General features: G+C 35.7%; 1 protein-coding gene across 1 annotated transcript in view; it reads left to right on the plus strand.

Annotated features, from left to right (window-relative positions):
• The window catches only part of ephb3a (eph receptor B3a), a 48,234-nt gene extending 34,110 nt beyond the window's left edge, over positions 1-14,124 (plus strand). The window contains exons 13-16 of the mRNA XM_073849909.1: positions 3,112-3,327; positions 6,185-6,334; positions 7,933-8,126; positions 12,819-14,124. Coding sequence (XP_073706010.1) covers positions 3,112-3,327; positions 6,185-6,334; positions 7,933-8,126; positions 12,819-12,927 — 669 coding nt within the window. The 3' untranslated portion in view covers positions 12,928-14,124. The remainder of the gene's footprint in view (positions 1-3,111; positions 3,328-6,184; positions 6,335-7,932; positions 8,127-12,818) is intronic.
• Positions 14,125-15,995: the final 1,871 nt, after the last annotated feature.

A 15,995-nucleotide genomic window follows, 5' to 3' on the forward strand; every position in this document is an offset into this window, starting at 1 on the left:
TTGTGTCAACATCTGGCATTTCAAAACCTTAAAAATACCATAATAATCTCTGTAAATTCTTGTGTAGTCCCTCCGTTTCTATAGTTTGCACTCCAGAACATTTGCAGACAGCCAATGCAGAAAACTAAGAGCTTAGACATCCAGAGGTGGGATGTTCTTGCCCTGTCTGACCACCAAGCAGATGACACAATTTAAGGTCCCTCATCCCCCGACATCTTCCTACGGCACAGCTTGTACTCACACAAAGTCCAGCCAGGGACACAAGCACTCATTTCCACGCATACACACAAACACATTTCTAAAAATATCTATAAGAACAAGCTTTGGCATGATTCATCTTCAACTTTAGAAGAAGAAGAAAAAAGCATCAACATCAAAATCTCGTACCAGAATGTTTATCGTCACTGGAGCCAAACTAAGTGAGAATGGCTACAGACGTGATGATGTCCTTTTGCTTGGAGGCTTTGCATGAACCATGTGCTATTTGTGAACGGTAGACTTGTGAATTTCCTTTTAGAGGTTTCTTTAACACCAGAACTTGGGCTGTAACATTACATTTTTATATTGGAAAACCCTGATGAAAGATAAATGTTTTTTTTGCACAAGAAAACAATTACAATTGATCTGCCTTTCAGAATGTTCAAAATATTAATCATTTCACCAAAATAAGAGGGATCATACAAAATGCATTTTATTGTTTATTTTACAATAGAAAATAATAGTTTAATTTATAAAAATGACCCTGTTCAAAAGTTTTCATACACTTGATTCTTAATACTGTGTTCTTACCTGAATGATCCACAGTTGTTTTTTTGTTTAGTGATAGTTGTTCATGAGTCCCTTGTTTGTCCTGAACAGTTAAACTGTACGCTGTTCTTTAGAAAAATCCTTCAGGTCCAGCAATGACTGATTTTTAGATCCATCTTTTCACACTTACGACAACTGAGGGACTCATATACAACTATTAAAGAAGATTCAAACGATCTCTGATGCTCCAGAAGAAAAATCATGCATTAAGAGCCGGGGGGTAAAATCGAGATGTGTAATTTTTTCAAATTTTGCCTAAATATCATATTTTTTTCATTTAGTACTGTCCTTCAGAGGCTACAGAAGAACCTTACATGTTTCCCAGAAGACAAAATAAGTTGAATTTACCCTGATCTTCAAATTCAAAAAGTTTTCACCCCCGGGTCTTAATGCATCCTGTTTCCTTCTAAAGCATCAGTGAGCGTTTGAACCTTCTGTAATAGTTGCATATGAGTCCCTCAGTTGTCCTTAGTGTGTAAAGATGAATTTCAAAATAATACATTCATTGTTGGAAAGGGTTCAAATACACAAAAATGCTGAAAAAACCCCAAAAAATGTGGAATCTGAAGGATTTTTCTGAAGAACAAACAAGGGACTCATGAACAACTATCACTAAACAACAAAAAAAAAAAAAACTCAGCTGTGGATCATTCAGGTTACAACACAGTATTAAGAATCAAGTGTATGTAACCTTTTGAACGGGGTCATTCTGATAAATTCATCTATTGTTTTGTCTTGTGGACTATACGTAACATCTTTTATGTCAAATATCCTATTCATTCATTATTTTATTAACTATTACTATTATTACTATATTATTATACTATTATTACTATATTATTACAGCTATGTTAGCTATTGATGATGCTATATCATTTGCATTTTAATGGGTAATAATCATGATATCAGTTGGCAATACCATGATACTTTGATTTACACCATGATTTTGAAAGATCACTATATTAAGCCATCACTATATTACCATGGTATTTACAGTATATGGTATTTCAAAGAATCCTATGATATCTTACATATGCTGTGGTATTTATGGATTTGATACATCTCCAAGACAATGTTAGTATGGCTTTGGAGATGTATCAAGTGGTAAGGTAACATAATTCACCCTTGCTCAATAAAACTAGTAATTTCTTAAAAAAAAAAAAAAAAACGTATTATTACTTTCTAAATGTCTTTCAAACACTGCACAATATGTCCTTGTTGCATGTGAACCTGTACTTAAAGGTTGTATCAGCGATTTCTAGCCTGAAACATAAAGTGTCAATTTCAGCTGACCTTTCATCACGATCCGCTCGCTGCCTGCCCCATAAATTGACTGTGAAAAAAACGCGTCTCTCAGGTCAGCCTAGGGTCCGAGATATGCCAAAAAAACAATCGGCACTACCAACCTTTCCACAGATAAACAAACAGTGTTCCAACCAATCAGCATCAGGGGTTTGGTGTTGTGGACTTTCGCTCCGCCTCCCTCACTTCCCTGCACCAGTAGGAAAGTCCACAACACCAAACCCCTGACGCTGATTGGTTGGAACACTGTTTGTTTATCTGTGGAAAGGTTGGTAGTGCCGATTGTTTTTTTTGGCATATCTCGGACCCTAGGCTGACCAGAGAGACGCGGTTTTTTCACAGACAATTTATGGGGCAGGCAGCGAGCGGATCGTGAAGAAAGGTCAGCTGAAATTGACACTTTATGTTTTAGGCTAGAAATCGCTGATACAACCTTTAATGTAGTCTGGGTCATGTTTCTTAATTGTTGCCAAAATGCAGTGGAGTTTGATTGCATGCACAGCCATTGACATGACAGCAAATGGTGTGGTTGATAAGCCTATTTATTTTCCTGTCCCATCTATGTACGATAATATGGTCATTTGCATTTTATTATTAGAATTGAGTATTATTTTATTCCCGCTGTTCGTGATCCTATCAGAACAGACTCGCAGCCCAGCGGAGAACCGCCGCTTCAGAGTTTCTCTATTCAGAATATGAAAATGAAAACATGTGGCTTTGATATTCTATGTGAAGTGTGTAATTGAATTACATGTTCAAATATTCAGTGCTATTGCAAAGGAAATTCCTCCATAAGGATTAGCTTTTGTGGAGTTTTGTGGAGACACTTCTTCATAGCATTGGCATCCTGATACTTTGAAGAAGATTACAGGCTGTCGCGAGTAGAATTAGACCAACGGCTCTGTCAGAGTGAGGCTGATTAGAACGAGTAGAACTGGTGTAGTGTCCTGTTTACATCTGTTAATGTCACTCTCACTCTTTTATTGTACTGTTCGTGCTCAGCTGAACGATGGCAGGTTTACCGTAACGCAGCTGGTTGGCATGTTGAGGGGGATCGCAGCTGGCATGAAGTATCTGTCCGACATGAACTACGTCCACCGTGACCTGGCTGCCCGCAACGTGCTCGTCAACAGCAACCTGGTGTGCAAAGTGTCCGATTTTGGTCTCTCTCGCTTCTTGGATGATAACTCATCGGACCCCACCTACACCAGTTCATTGGTGAGTTTAGTTAAGGTCATGCTTGTTTGCTTTTTTATATAATTATACTAGGGATGCACCGAATGTTCTGCAACCATATTTGTTCGGCCAAAAATAGCAAAAAAAGCTCTTTTGGAGTTCGGCCAATTAAGCGAAAAGGCCAAATAATTTATACGGAACAATGATGTGACGTGATAAAATAGAGGTACACACTAATGCAGCAAACATGTCGGCAATGTGGAAGCTTTTAAAACTGTCCGAGAAAGACGTAAAAAATCTAAATCACAAGCACCGACAGGGAGAGACTGTTTTGTATCGCATTGCATGTTTTCAATGAGAAGAGAATGGAGTGGTTGTTGCTGGTTACTCTATGATGACTGAAATCGCGAAATGGCCTTAAACTATTAGTAAATAAACTACAGAACATTATGTTGTCTAATACACGCACAAATTGTATTTATTCTGACAGCGCTGCACAAGCTCATTAGCCAGGGGTCAAAGTCCAAAGCGTGACGAAAATCTGCATGATGAGAATCATTCATAAATCTGCTGCTGTCAGCAAAAAGTAGTACTGAGGTCTTCTTGCGGGTTTCCACCAAAATAAAAGTCAACATTCATAAATGTTAGTATTGTAATTTTACCGTTGTTCTGTAAAATAAAATAAAAAAGTAACACAAGCAATCATTTCAACAGCTCTATTAATACACTTTTTATAACATTCTCCTTTGCCTTTGCAAGGCTGCATTTATTTGTACATTAAAAACGACCAAAGAATATTAGTTTACTAACTTATTAATTTTAAGTTAACTGTGCTTTGTTGGTAGGCTGTAATGTCTACTAGAATGTTAAAAATGTTCAGTGTTAAATATTTTTAAATTGTTGTTTTGTAATTGCTTTTTTCTTTGAAAAGCAAGACAAAACTGTAAAAAATAAATATTGACTATTTCATTTATGCAATGGTGAAACAAATTGGCAAAATACATGGGGGAAAAACAGTGTGTAATTTTGTTCGGCTTCGTCTTCAGCTTTGGCCAAGAATTTTCATTTCGGTGCATCCCTGAATGATACAAAAGCAATAATGAAATATCCTTGTTCCAACAAATCCTGCAATCCTCACTAAGCCATTATAGTAGCTTATCTTTAAGGACTTTGTCTGTACAAATTAGTAGCCAGTACACTTAATACAGTCTGTTATTTTCTTTATAAATAATAAAATATGTATTATATTAATTTTTCTTTAAATAAATTAAATTAATTATATAAAATAATTATACATTTTTAATTTAATTTAATTTTACCTATAAAAAGGTCAAAACTCCAGGCCATGTCAATTATAAAATAAGAAAGGATGCAATTAATTTGTAACTACTATTATTACTATATTATTACGACTATATGTGACCCTGAACCACAAAACCAGTCTTAAGTAGCACAGGTATATTAGTAACAATAGCCAAAATTACATTGTATCAAAATGATCGATTTTTTTCATGCCAAAAAACATTAGGATATTAAGTAAAGATCATGTTCCATGAAGATATTTTGTAAATTTCATACTGTAAATTTATCAAAACTTAATTTTGCATTATTAATATGCATTGCTAAGAACTTCATTTGGGCAACTTTGAAGGCGATTTTCTCAAATATTTTGAGTTTTTTAAAACCCTCAGATTCCAGATTTTCAAATAATTGTATCTTGGCCAGAATCCTATCCTAGCAAATCATACATCAATGGAAAGCTTATTAATTCATAATTTCATAAAAATTGAGCATTATGACTGGTTTTGCTGTCCAGGGTCACATATTATTATTACTATATTACAGATATCTTAGCTGTTCATGTTGGCAAAGATGATGTTGCTATATAATTTGTATTTTAATGGGTAATCATTATGATATCAGTTGATTTACACCAATAATTACCATAATAAAGTACCATGATATTTACAGTACAAGGTATTTCAAAGAATCCTATGATATTCTACATATGGTCTGGTGTTTATGGACTTGATACATCTCCAAAACCAAGTTAGTATAGTGTTTTGTGATGGTATATTAATCTGAAAGACTCCATGAAATCATTTTTGTGGATTTTAGTCTATGTCCATTAGCTTTGAGGGAATTTTTCAGAGAGCATTTTATCGAAATCCAGGTGCCAGACAGAAATGTAGCGATATCTGCGCTTTACAGATACAGTGTGCATTAAGAATTGATAAGAACAGCCTTGACCATCAGAATCGGGAGTACAGATGGCATACTTGATATGTGGAAGAAGCCTGTCTCTATCTCTGTCTGTTAGAAACATATGGATGTAGTCAGTACAGTACATGATGGCTTGTTCAGTGTGTCCGACATGATAAGCTACGGATAAGGGAATTGAATGACTAGAATCCCGTATAAATCCTTTCATTTTATTTTTAGCATCTACATCAACTCTTTTGGCTACAAATGTTGAGTAAACATTTGTGTCATGCTAGTAGTGAAGATTTAGCACTAGCATGCTCGTTTAGCTCGTACTTTGCTTGGATTAGTGTATTGATTAGTCTTCCCGTTCACGTTGTCTGTTTGAGCGATAGATCAAACCCTTGTGTTTATAGTCAGACTCCTGCCATTTTATTTTTACTGGTTTTCATCTCAGATTAATGAACCCGGGGCGGATACCCCGTGGGGAGGAAGCCGTGAGTTGGGGCCGAGTCTTCGCGCTAATTAGGCAGCCGAAGACTCAAGCCATGTCGTTGGTTTTAAAGTCAGTGTTCGAATTTAATGGCTTCTCTGTGTGTGTGTGTGTGTGTGTGTGTGTGTGTGTGTGTGTGTGTGTGTGTGTGTGTGTGTGTGTGTGTGTGTGTGTGTGTGTGTGTGTGTGTGTGTAATTTCGTAGGGGGGAAAGATCCCGATCCGCTGGACCGCCCCCGAGGCCATCGCCTTCAGAAAGTTCACCTCAGCGAGTGATGTGTGGAGCTATGGAATCGTCATGTGGGAGGTTATGTCATTCGGGGAGAGGCCGTACTGGGACATGAGCAATCAAGATGTATGTCAACTTCTTATGTTACTTATGTTTTGAGTGAATCTCATGAAATCTCATGTTTAGGTCACATTTCTGCCAAAAATATGATGATTTAAGAAATTTGTAAAAAAATTTATACTGTGAGAGATTATTTTCATGACAGTTAGTCATGGTTCTCCCCAAATTTTGATTGCTTTAATGTATCCAGATGTTTTACTTTAGATTTTTTTCTAATTCCCTAAATCATTTTGGATTTTTTTATCAACCTAAATAAAAAGTAATTCAACAAATACTACAACATATTTAAATTATATATTATTTGTTTGCATTTCATCAATGAGAAGTACATTTTGCATGTGTATATATATATATATATATATATATATATATATATATATATATATATATATTTTTTTTTTTTTTTTTAATTCATATAAATTATTCTTACTTTTATTTTATTTATTAACAATAAAAAGCACAATTTTTGGCCATAGGGCCAGGTAAATTTGATTAAATAAAAAGGAGGAAAATATATGGAAGCCCGTTTCCACCACTAAATATAATACTAAAAAAGGTAATTGTGACTTTTTATCTCACAATTCTGACTTTTTTCTCAGAATTAAGTACTATAAACTCGCAATTTTGAGTTTTAAACTCATTTTAAAAAGTAATTCTCAAAAGTAATTCACAATTACTTAAAAAAAGTCCGAACTGAGAGTCTGTGTCTTGCAATTCTGATTTTTTATCTTGTAATTGTGAGTTTCTATTACATATTTCTGACTTCACATCAAATCTTACACGTTTTTCTTAGAATTGTGAGATATAAAGATATAAATATGTGATATAAACTCGCAATTGCAATAAAAAGTCGCAATCATATTTTTTTAATGTTTTATTCAGTGGTGGAAATGCCATTCCATAGAAATAATAATTGATATGTTTTATTTTATTTTATTTTATTTTATTTTATTTTATTTTATTTTATTTTTTGTCATTCCTATAATTATTAATAGTGATTCTCATATCTATGCTGATTTATGCTAATAAAAATCACTGTATTACATTTTTTATTTTATTTTATATGTTGTACTACCTTTTATTTTAAATAAATGATAGTACAACTTATACTACGACTATACTAAACACTAAATACTTTTTTGAGTAACTTTTTGATATAATTGTAAAAGTCCAGAGATTTGATAATGCATTTGTATAAAAAGAATAAATAACAACGGTGCTTCTTTTTTAATGGGCCCTTTTTAATTGTATAAGCAAAATATTATATTATTTATAATATCCCTTTATTTTAATTATGTGGTGAAATATGACCCAGACATATTCCTGACAGATTTCATGAGATTCATCCTTTCACACTTAGTAGTGTGAATATCTCTTTTATCATAATGTATATTATCTTTGAACAGTGCTATAGCATAGCTGTTTTGTCTATATTGCAAATAAGATATCTAAGATGATCTTTTTTCAACTCTATTAGTCTTTATTATGGTTTAACGGTTGTAGCATTTCGGTCGTATACTGTATGCCTAATAAAACTCTGCATAGTGCGGAGCTTGTCCTAATGCAAAAGGACAGTGTAATTGCTCTGTCTGTTGATGCTGTAGGTAATGAACGCAGTGGAGCAGGACTACAGGCTGCCTCCTCCCATGGACTGCCCCGCAGTGCTGCACCAGCTCATGCTGGAGTGCTGGGTGAAGGAGCGGAACATGAGGCCGCGCTTCGGACAGATCGTCAGCACACTTGACAAGCTCCTCCGCAACGCCGCGAGCCTCAAAGTGCTTACCAGCACACACTCAGGGTGAGCAGAAAACAGGCCAGATTAGACACGGGTCAATTATGGCTTTGACTTACAGGAAAAGACGGATCTTCCTGCTGAAATATAGTTTGACAAATCACAACTGGCAGAGCATGCGGCAAATAGTGCGCTCTTGCTGCTATTTTTACTGCAAAGCATGGAAATTTGACATATCGACATTTTAAATGTAGACCCTGTTATAAAAATGTTCATCAGAGAAGAAGAGTTTGCTTTTTCATGACTTGGCAAACATAGTTTTATGTGATTTAATTATCAGCATATGTCAGATTTAAAAATAATGTTTAAAAAATGTCAGAAATAAAGTTGCAGTTAAAAAGTTTTCCCCAGTTTCAACTTAAAAACTTAAGCTTAAGCAATTTTACAATTTTAAGTTAAATCAACTTAAAACTACAAGTCACTGCAACTCACGACAATAAAATGAGTTAAAATGACTTGTACTTTTAAGCTGATTTAACTTAAAATTTTTAAGGCAGCTGATGAACTTAGGTTTTTAAGTTGAAACTGGTGAAAACTTTTTACAGTAAGTTACTTAATATAAAGCAAAATTTATAAATTAAATATATTTAAAAAATTAGTGGAAAATGAAAGAAAAACAGTTGCAATTACAATACATAAAGTCACATTATGAGACATATGCAATGGACCTTCACTTTGCGCAGTATTAAATTTAAATGACAAAAGTCGCAATTGTGATCACATTCTGGGATGTAAAATCAAAAACAAGAAGATTGAGGTTGTGAGATTTAAATTGACAATTACAGGTTGCAATTGTGAGACATAGTTATAAATAAAATCACAAATTGCAAGACAAAGTCACATTGTGAGATTTAAAATGACAGTTGTGAATCAAAGATGCAATGTGACTGATATATAAAGTGACATTTAAAGTCACGTTTATGAGAAACAAATTTGCAATTTCAAAAAGTCACAATTGCAAGACAACTGCAGTATGTATCACTGTGGGAAATAAAGTTGCAATTATAAGAAACAAAGTCATTGTCACAAAAAAGTCACATTAGGTTTTAAAATGCCTCTCAATTGCAAGATATTTTTGTTCAATAAGGTTTAAATTTATGGTAACACTTTATTTTAAGGACCAGTTCTTGCTATTAAAGGAGAAGTCCACCAGAACAAAAAGTTACAAATAATTTACTCACCCCCTTATCATCCAAGATGTTCATGTCTCTCTTTCTTCAGTCAATAAGGAATTGTTTCTTTTTAGGAAAACATTTCAGGATTATTCTCCATATAGTGGACTTCTATGGTGCCCGCAAGTTTGAACTTCCAAAATGCAGTTTAAATGCGGCTTTAAAGGGCTCTAAACGATCCCAGCTGAGGAAGAATAGTCTTATCTAGTGAAACAAACTGATTTTCTGAACAAATTGGCAATTTATATACTTTAAAACTGTGATGTAGGACAATTTTGAAGTTGGAGAAGAAAATGAGATGAGAGATTTTCGACCTACCCCATCTGTCTTCAACCAGGATACACCGAGTTCATGCAGAGCTAGACAAGACCATCATTTGAGGTTAAAAAGTATACAAATTGTCAATTTGTTTAGAAAATGACAGATCGTTTCTCTAGATAAGACCCTTCTTCCTCGGCTGGGATCATTTAGAGCCCTTTGAAAGCTGCATTTAAACTGCATTTTGGGAGTTCAAACACGCAGGCATCATTGAAGTCCATTATGTGGAGAGAAATCCTGAAATGCTTTCCTCAAAAAACATCATTTCTTTACGACTGACGAAAGAAAGACATGAACTACTTGGATGTCAAGGATGTGAATACGTTATCTGTAAATTTTTGTTCTGGAAGTGAACTTCTCCTTTAATTAGCTGCTTATTAAATTTAACAACTTGCTTACTTACTATTAATAAGCAGCAAATTAGGAGTTTATGGAGGGAAAACTCATAGTTAATAGTGAGTATGTGATCCCTATTCTAATGTGCTACCAAATTTACAAGAAAGTCACATTTTGAGATTTAAATGCTACTCTAAATAAGGTTGCAATTGTGTAGTACAAAGTCACAATTACCTTTTTTTCACTGTGGTAAAAAAAAAAATGTGGAAAGCACTCAAAAAAAACTCAGAAAACTCAGATTGTTTAGTTTTGGAGGAAATTTTTGATGAGAAATGTTCGAGTTCATATTGTACTCTATGACATTTGATTGATGTTGGTGAAAACAGTTTGTGACATTGCTGAGATCTCTGCATAAGGGGATGTGAGATAACTAGGGAGAAATGTCTGAGAAACAGGAGACTTTGCTCTTTGTTCCATCTCATTGCAGTCTAGGAGAAACAATGGAGATATTAAAAAAGAGATCTATCTATCCTACGGGTAAAGCACAGGCTGAATTTTTAAACTGAACATGTGCAGCAAAATACCTATCACGATAAGCCTGCCCCTCCCTGCGCCTCACTATGCAAATCATTGTTTACCGTGTAGGGCTTTTTTTCTCTCCACCCAACTCCTCACGATAAGCAGTTTCAACCACATAAATTATCCAGCAAATAAATGCAATCCATAACACTGCTGAGTCTGACTTAGTCAAAATAAGCACGCTCATTTCACTTGCGTTTGTAAACGCGCTGCTCTCGCCTCGAGCGCTTTGAACCGCGCCGTCTTGGGAACGGAGTAACGGCTGACTTACACACAGTGCAGTGCCCTTTCCTCTTCACTGGCTGCTGTGTCTGCTCGCTGGGGAAGCTGGTTCGGTTCAGACTAGGGCTAGTGGAGGTGGCGGAGAGAGCTTAATAAGGGAGATGGAGGAGATGCTAAAAGAGAGCAATGACTTTAATTAGTCGGCTAATGAGCTTTTTAATCTGCCGGCAATGGAGCCCCGTGCCTAACGGTCGAGTGTGTATGGGTACGCGTGTGGGAGCGTCATGCCTCCGCGTGACGCTGCATGCTGATGACCTGTGTATGATTCATTTATGTTTGTATCTGTATGCACGAGCAGCCCTGGCCAGGCTGTTGACATGCCATGATCCAATCTCCAGGGACAGCTGTGTGTCTGCGTCCCTGATTACTGTGCTCATTTGAATGAGAGTCTACACATTTGCCCTTTTTTATCGGAAATTGAAGGAATAATTTCTTGCAAAATGAAAATACGGTCTTCATTCCCTCTCACGTTGTTCCAAACCTATATGCTGTTATGTTTTTCCTGTAAATCAAAATTAGGGATTTTCAAAAAAAAAAAAAAATTACTAGGCTCTTTCTGTACCAGAGTTGTACACCATCCAGAATTGAGTTGAGAATGGCTCCAATTTATTTTCTAAAATAAAATAAAGTAGCAAACAAATCATTTCATTTTTTAAGGTACATAAAATGTAATTTAAAAGTAAAGTCAAGACCAACTGGATGGATGGATGTTATGTGGAGGATTAGATAGATGGAGGGATGGATAGATGGTTGGACAGATGGATGCATATAGATGAACGAATGGATGGATGGATGGATGGATAGATGGATGGAGAGATAAATAGACAGATGGATAGACAGATGGACATGGATAGATCGATAGATTTATCTTTGGATGGAGAGATAAATATGGAAATTTGAATAGATGGATGGATGGATGGATGGATGGATGGATGGATGGATGGATGGATGGATGGATGGATGGATGGATGGATGGATGGATGGATGGATGGATAATTATGTAGAGGATTGGATAGATAGCGAGTTGGGTAAATGGATGATGGATGGATGGATGGATGGATGGATGGATGGATGGATGGATGGATGGATGGATGGATGGATGGATGGATAGATGTAGAGATATATATGGAAATTTATAAAAAAATATAGTGGCATGGATAGATGGAGGGTTAAATGGATGGATGGAGAGATTATTTATGTAGAGGAATGAATAGATAGATGAAGGGATGGATAGACAGTTGGACAGATGGATGGACACATATATAGATGGATGGATGGATGGATGGATGATGAATGGATGGATAATTATGTAGAGGATTGGATGGATGGATGGATGGATGGATGGATGGATAATTATGTAGAGGATTGGATGGATGGATGGATGGATGGATGGATGATGAATGGATGGATGGATAATTATGTAGAGGATTGGATGGATGGATGGATGGATGGATGGATGGATGGATGGATGGATGGATGGATGGATGGATGGATGGATGATGAATGGATGGATAATTATGTAGAGGATTGGATGGATGGATGGATGGATGGATGGATGGATGGATATACTGTATATGAAAATGTATTAAAAAAAGTTAGTGGGATGGATAGATGGAGGGTTGGATAGACGGATGGATGGATGGATGGATGTAGAGATATATATGGAAATTTATAAAAATATAGTGGGATGGATAGATGGAGGGTTGGATAGACATATGGATGGATGGAGAGATTATTTATGTAGAGGATTGAATAGATAGATGAAGGGATGGATAGACAGTTGGACAGATGGATGACACATAGAGGGAAGGATAGATAGTTGGAGGGATGGGTAGGCGGATGGACAGATGGACGTGTATATAGATGGATGAATAGAGATATACATATATGGAGACATGGATAGATAGGTTTTAAAATGAACAATGTCGTGAAATAAAAACCTTCAGTACTGTCATTTGTCAGTGTTTCCTGCAATAGCTAATTTTTGTCTTTTGTATTTTCCTCTCTGTAGTGATCTCTGTCGAGTTGGCGGGACCCTGCCGGGCCATCAGAGGAAGAGTATAGGAGACGCACAAGACATGAAACAACAAATGAGCCAAACTCTGCCCATACGGGTTTGACTGATTAAAAAAAAACACCTGCTGAGCCTCCAGGCTAGCAACAAATTCCCATTTGAAGAGTAAACCTGACTGGGACAATCCATACAAAGCCAATGGAAAATTACTGGAGCCAACTATTGCTTGAAGAGCCAATGGAAAACCTGTATACAATTTGGGACAGTGTCGCACCCCTCCCAAGCAGCCTGTGGAAAACTACGGCGTGTCCAATGGAAAACTCTACGGGCCTGACGGGCAGCCTGTGTACGGGGCACCTGGGGAGTGCTGGGAAAACACAGCACATGTTAATTGGAATTCTGTATGATGGCGCCTCAGGCAATCGTCTTTGTTCTTTCCCTCCCTTTTGTCATGACTTTCTCGTGTTTACACTGAATTTTCATTACATGGATTCAATTGACGACGTTCCTACTTCTCAGGTTCAGTTTGCATGTGTGCATGTGTTTCTCTAATGGCAAAAAGCGATCACTCTCTTCCAAAACTCCAATCCTTTCCATTCTTCCTCTCATTTGCCGAGGCCACAAACGATGAGACGGACTCGAGAATTATAAGCTAGCTGTAATAATGTTTAAAAAATGTATTAAATGTAAGCCTGGACTTTTTAATGTTGGCTTGAGGATATTTTGCCGCTCTTTTTCCCTCAAAGACTTGTGTCTTCTGATCTTTTCTTCATATTGAAGAAAGGAAGAGTGGAACACATGAAAGTTTCAAACTAGCCAGGATGGACTCAATCTGTAACTTTGAGAAAAAGAAGAGGAACATTTTCAAAGAATGGAAAGTCCTTTAAGGGCAAGTTGACTTTAAAAAAGCGGACTGTTACGATTTAAGAAAGGTGTTTTATTTACCTCTGTTGTATTTTGTCTTCCATGAAACGCTCTTGAGAGATTTCTCCACGTGGAGGACTTCGGACTGTGATTTAAAAACTCCCTTTTCCCCTGCCTGTGAGCGAGGGGGAATTGTGTTCTGTGTGTGTGTGTGTATGCGTGCGTGTGTGTGTGCGTGTGTACAGTATGCTCATGTGTGCTTGAGAGAGCCAGTCGAGCTCTACAGCTTTACATGCATGCCATATTCAAAACTCAAACCTATCCGAGAGGTGAGACGACGACAGTTTGACTCGAAAGCTGTTGTTTGATGAATATTCCACTTATTTTAATTCAGTCTGTTCAAATATGCATAACTGTGTAAATAAATGCCTCATAAGAACTGAAGAGTCATCGACGTGATTATAATGGCTGATTTACGAGACCCATGACACCCACATGAAATTTTCCAAACTGCTTGATTCAGTGTGTACTTCAGCAAAACGCTACATCACTTTTTTGTTTCACACATGCAGCAAAAGGCAATAATCAAATAACAATTTCCCTTCAAATATTTCCCCTCACATGAAGCATTAGAAAGTCAAGTTCATTTTGGTGAATCCATTCTTTCAGGCGATATATGGTTTAAAAAAAGATTTATTAAATCATATGAATCCCTGCACAGATGTTTTTAGCTCTATAAAATTATATTAAGATATTTAAAATTATGCTTAATTAAACTAAATAAGTACAATTTTTGGACAAACTTTGTGTCGGCTTGAAAAAACCTTACCTGAAAATTTGAAGCAGCTATAAAAGTTTGATGTTTAAAAGTTTAGATAGATTAGATTGATAACATGTTAGCAAGATTGCTAACATGATATAACATGTTGCTAGCATGATTAACATGTTGTTAGCACATTTCTAGCATGATTAGCATGTTCCTATCATGTTTCTATCATGATTATCATGTTAATAGCATATTACTAGCGTGTTTTTAATATGGTTGGCATGTTACTTACATGCTTTAGCATGATTAACATGTTTTTAACATGATCAGCATTTTGCTAGAATGTTGCTAGCATGTGTCATCAGGATTTTCATGTTTCTAGCATTATTAACATGCTCCTAGCATGATTAGCATGTTGTTATCATGTTTCTAGGATAATTAACATATTGCTGACATGTTTTTTAATATGTTCCTAGCATGTTGTTAACATTATAAACATGTTGCTAGCATGTTTAACATGTTACTAGCATGTTGCTAGTATGTTGATAACACATTGTTAACATGATTTAACATATTACTAACATGATGTTGCTTTTTTAGTTTTAACATCATTATTAACATGTTCCTAGCATGTTTGTAGCATGATGTTGTTAACAAGTTTTTAGGATAATTAGCCTGTTGCTAACGTGTTTTAACATAATTAACATATTGTTAGCATGTTGTTATAATTATATGCATGTTGCTAACATGTTTCTATCATTATTAGCCAGTTGCTAACTGGTTTTAGCATGATTAGCATGCCAGCATGTTTTAACCTTTTTAGACTTTTGCCAGCATGTTGCTATCATGTTGCTAGCATGTTTTAAACATGATAACATGTTATCATGATTTAACACATTGGCAACATGATATAACTTGTTGCTAGCATGATTAACATATTGTTAGAACAACGTGATTAGCATGTTACCAGCATGATTAGCATGTTGTCAACATGTTGCTAATATGTTTCTAGAATGATTAGCATTTTGCTAGAATGTTGATTAGCATATGGAAAGATAGAACATGATTAGCATGTTTCTAGCATTATTAACTTGTTGTAGCATGCATCTAGGATAATTAGCATGTTGCTAACGTGTTTTGTATCATGATTAACATGCTGTTAGCATGTTGTTAACATTATAAGGTTTTAGCATGATTAACATGGCAACATGCTTCTAGTTTTTTAGACTTTTGCTATCATGCTGCTATCATGTTTTACCATGTTACTAGCATGCTGATAGCATGTTTTAAACACGATATCTTTGTTAACATGATTTAACACATTGCCAACATGATATAACATGTTGGTAGCACATTTCTAGCATGATTAGCATGTTTTAACATTAGTGTGTTTAGCATGTTTTAGCATAAATAACATGCTGTTAACATGTTGCTAACATGTTTTAGCACGATTAACATTTTACTCGAATGTTACTAGCAAGTTTTAACATGATTATTGTTTCTAGCATTATTAACATGTTCCTGTGTTTATGTTCATCCATATG

The sequence above is a fragment of the Garra rufa genome, chromosome 10 (assembly GCF_049309525.1).
Source record: "Garra rufa chromosome 10, GarRuf1.0, whole genome shotgun sequence".
In the NCBI taxonomy this organism is placed as follows: domain Eukaryota; kingdom Metazoa; phylum Chordata; class Actinopteri; order Cypriniformes; family Cyprinidae; genus Garra; species Garra rufa.